Below are 3,563 nucleotides of genomic sequence, written 5' to 3' on the forward strand. Positions count from 1 at the left end.
CGGGCTCGGCTTGGGCTCCCTCTCCCTCTCCTCCTCCTCCTCCACCCCCTCCGTAACTCTCTCCGAGCTCCAAGTCCTGCCTCGCAGGAGCCGAGGTCGGCGGGTCGCCCCGCGGCTCTGCCCGCCTTCCCCCGCGTGTGGTCGTTTCACTTACGGGCTTGGCTCTGGGTTCACGTTTCAAGAGTCCCTGCTCTGACTGATCGCCTCCCTCGGTGGCCGGTGACTGCCTGCAGAAGCTCCTGCCCCTCGGCTTCCCCTCGCTTCCTCCTCTGCGGTGCTGGGGCTTGTTTGGGGACGGGGAGGGGAAGGGCTCGTTGCGGGGACCGCGGTGCCGTTTCACCGGGGGTGCGGGGTGCCGGGCATGGGGTTGGCCAGGGGGTTGAGGGCCGGCTGCCCGCCGGGCCCCAGCCCGTGGATCAGCACCCGCGGCACCAGCGGCCGCTGGAGCTGGGGGTGCGGCGCGGGGGGAGTCCGGTACATGCTGCTGTACATGGCTGCGGCCGCCGCAGCTGCCGTCGTGCTGTCCATGCTGCCCAGCAGGCTGGGGTGATAGAAATAGGGCGAGGGGAACATCCGCTGCAGCGCTGAGTAGTTCCCGGCCTCGGCCAGCAGCTCCAGGCCCACCGCCGTCTGTCGCTTCCACTTCGTCCTGCCGGGGGGAGCAAGAGGCTGCAGGGCGGGCGCCGCGGCGGGGCAGCCAGGCCGCTTCCGCGGGGCTCCGCGGGCGGGAGCCCATCCCCTGCGCGGCCCCGACGGAGCGCACTGTCCCCGTGGGCCCGCACACGGTGCCATCTTCCCGGCTCTGCCCGCTTTCCCCTCCGAGCCCCGCACCCCCCGACACATGCACGCGGCGACTCCGGCCAAATTAATAACCGCGGTACGCGGTTAGATCGCAACGCGATGACACTAATGGTTTGCGACAGAATTAGGGTGGCTGCAACCGTATGTAATGAGACAGAAAATTACGGCAGCGTTGACAGGAGCCGGACCCCCCAGTCCATCGCCGAGGAGGGCGCGGGGCAGAAGCCGGGAGCTCCCCGCACCACCCCGGGCTCCCGCGGGCAGAAGCCCAGAGGCGTAAGCCCTTCCCCGGCTCCCCGGGGCCGCCGCCCTGACGGGGCCCTCCTTACCTCCGGTTCTGGTACCAGGTTTTGACCTGCGTGTCGGTGAGGTTGAGGGCGGCGGCCAAGTCCATGCGGTCCTGCACGCTCAGGTACTTCTGCCGCTCGAAGCTGCGCTCCAGCTGGTTGAGTTGATGGTCGGAAAAGGCTGTTCGTGCCTTCCGAGGCTTCTTGGCCCGCACTGGCGGGCTGTCCCGGCTGCTGCTGATCTCCCGATCGCCCTCCTCCTTTGTCCCTGTGAGTGAGCCCAAGAGCGGTGAGGACCGGCGGGACACCGGCTCGGCCCCCGCCCCGCCCCGGTTACCGGGTCCCGCCGCCCCCTCCCCGGGGACTTCTCCGGGACACGGGGGGAACGGTCAATTATGGCGGGGGATGGTGGCGGCGAGCCCGTCCGGGGAACAGCGGGATTCCCGCTCTCCGTTTCCCAACTACAGGGCTTTCGTTATTTTCTGCCCTCTCCCCCCGGCCCGAAACGCCGGGAAATCGATCTGTCAATCCGGCTCCACTCGGGCCCCAGTTTGTGGCGCTCCTTGATCTTCCCCGCAGGAAGAACAATAATCTCCCTAATTGACCCACTGGGGAGGTTGGTGCACACAAAAATGGCCAGACCAGACTGTACATCTGGTTTGGGCACTCGTATGCTAATGCTAAAAGAGCAAAATGAGCTGCACTGGCGGGCACCGCGCCGCTCTGAGCCTGGCGAAAATAGCTCAATTGAGCAAAATTAGGAAAATTTGTCCTGTTGCCTCTCGGCTGCACCGGGCTGCCGGCGGGAAGGACAGCTCCGCCGACACCGCAGGGAAAATATATTCTCTCCCTGCTTGTCTTTCCTCATTCTTTTCCTTCTTTTCACCTTCCCACGCACACATAGCTATTTTTACTTCCGAACCCCGCACGGCGGGGGCTTCCCCATCAGCACAACATCCCCCCTAATTGGAAAAAAAAAAAAACAAAATTGAAGATGGAGAAATAAACCTTCTATCCCGGCGCAGCAAAAACTGGAGGGTTTTGCCAAACACACAAAGCCTTCACATCTCACTATGCCGAGAGCGGGCCGAGTTGTTATTATTTTTTTTTTTTTTTTTTTTAATTAAAGTTGGCTGGGTTTGTTTGAGTTGTTCTCCTTTTTTTTTTTTTCGCTTATTTGCTATTGACTAGGGAAGTAGAATTTTTCATCTTAATTTTAGAGCGAATGAGCATAAATAAAAAGGCTGAATGCACTAACTGCAGCTGAGCCACCGGTTCTTAGAAAGCCAGAGAATCATTTATGTGCATTTGCATTAAAAATAAATACAGTCTGATTTCCCATGCGATCCCACTGCTCGGGCTATTTCCTTAAAACGGGGAAGCCAAATTTTAAAAAGAAAAAAATTAAAAAGAGGAAAGAGGAACAGATATTAAAAAAAAAAAAAAAAAAAGGGAAGAGAAAAGAAAAAAAAGCGATTTGATTTAATTTCATATCCTACCGACCTTATCCCCGCGGTAGCGAGGATCACTGAGCGGCCCCGGCAGAGCGAGCGCTTCTGCCACAGATTTTCTCCCCGATTTTCGTTCCACCAATGCGGCCGAGCACCGAGGCGCCGGTTGTACCGGCGGCCGGGCCGGTGCGGAGCCGGGCCGTACTCACCGTGGCATTTGATGTCCCCCTGCGTGTCGTCGCGCTTGTCGAGCTTGGCTTTACCGTCCTCCTGCTCGAGTTTGGGCCTGAAGCTCTCCGGTGCCGCGCTGCCCTCCTGCTTGGGCGTATGGTGGGGAGAGGGGACGCTGGTACTGTAAGGTGCACACGCCGCTAGCGGTTTGCTGTCGCCCAAAATGTCCTTAATTAAAAAAGAAGAGGTGGAAGTCCTGGGGCCGGAGCTGGCCGAGCCCAGCTGTGGCGGCGGTGGCTGCGGAGGCGACGGCTGCAAACTCGGCGGCGGTGGCGGCGGCGGGTGTGGGCCGAGGTGGAGGTGGTGCGGCGGCGGCGGGAGGCTCTCCGCCACCCCCAGGTGCGGCTCGGGGTGCTCCATGCTCACCGAGATGGGCGATGAGGGCGCCGTCCCCACCGTGTCGATTTCCGAGCAGGGGGACGGCGTGGCCTGGCTCCTAAAATCCGCCGGCCGGCCGTCGCCGTGGGGGCGAAAATCTCCGTTCATGACTCCGGGGCTGCCGGTGCTGCCACCCGACAGGATCGTATCTATCCCGAAGCTGGACCCGCTCGGCCCCTCCATGGCGAAACGCTCAGCGCCGCGTCCGCATCCCCGTGGGCGGCCGCGGGGGTCTCTCACCAGGGGCGGAGGAGAAGGGATGGGGGGCGGAAACGGGTTACCCCAACCCGCGCACCGGCGGCGCGGTCGACACTAACTCGGGGCCCCCGCCGAGCCCCACATCGCCGCCGGGCCGGTTTGCCGCTAACCAACTTTGTTGCGGGAAGTTGCGGGCGCGGAGCGGGGCGGACACCGG

At 62.0% G+C, this 3,563-nt stretch overlaps 1 protein-coding gene across 1 annotated transcript; it reads right to left on the minus strand.

Moving 5' to 3' along the window:
• Positions 1-336: 336 nt before the first annotated feature.
• BARHL2 (BarH like homeobox 2) lies at positions 337-3,331 on the minus strand (the record flags this gene model as incomplete). Its single annotated transcript, XM_084211263.1, has 3 exons — positions 337-649; positions 1,131-1,356; positions 2,749-3,331. 3 exons carry the CDS (start codon positions 3,329-3,331, stop codon positions 337-339), a joined length of 1,122 nt encoding a protein of 373 aa, XP_084067389.1.
• Positions 3,332-3,563: the final 232 nt, after the last annotated feature.

The sequence above is a fragment of the Fringilla coelebs genome, assembly GCF_963513975.1.
Source record: "Fringilla coelebs genome assembly, chromosome: 9".
NCBI classification, from domain to species: Eukaryota; Metazoa; Chordata; class Aves; order Passeriformes; family Fringillidae; genus Fringilla; species Fringilla coelebs.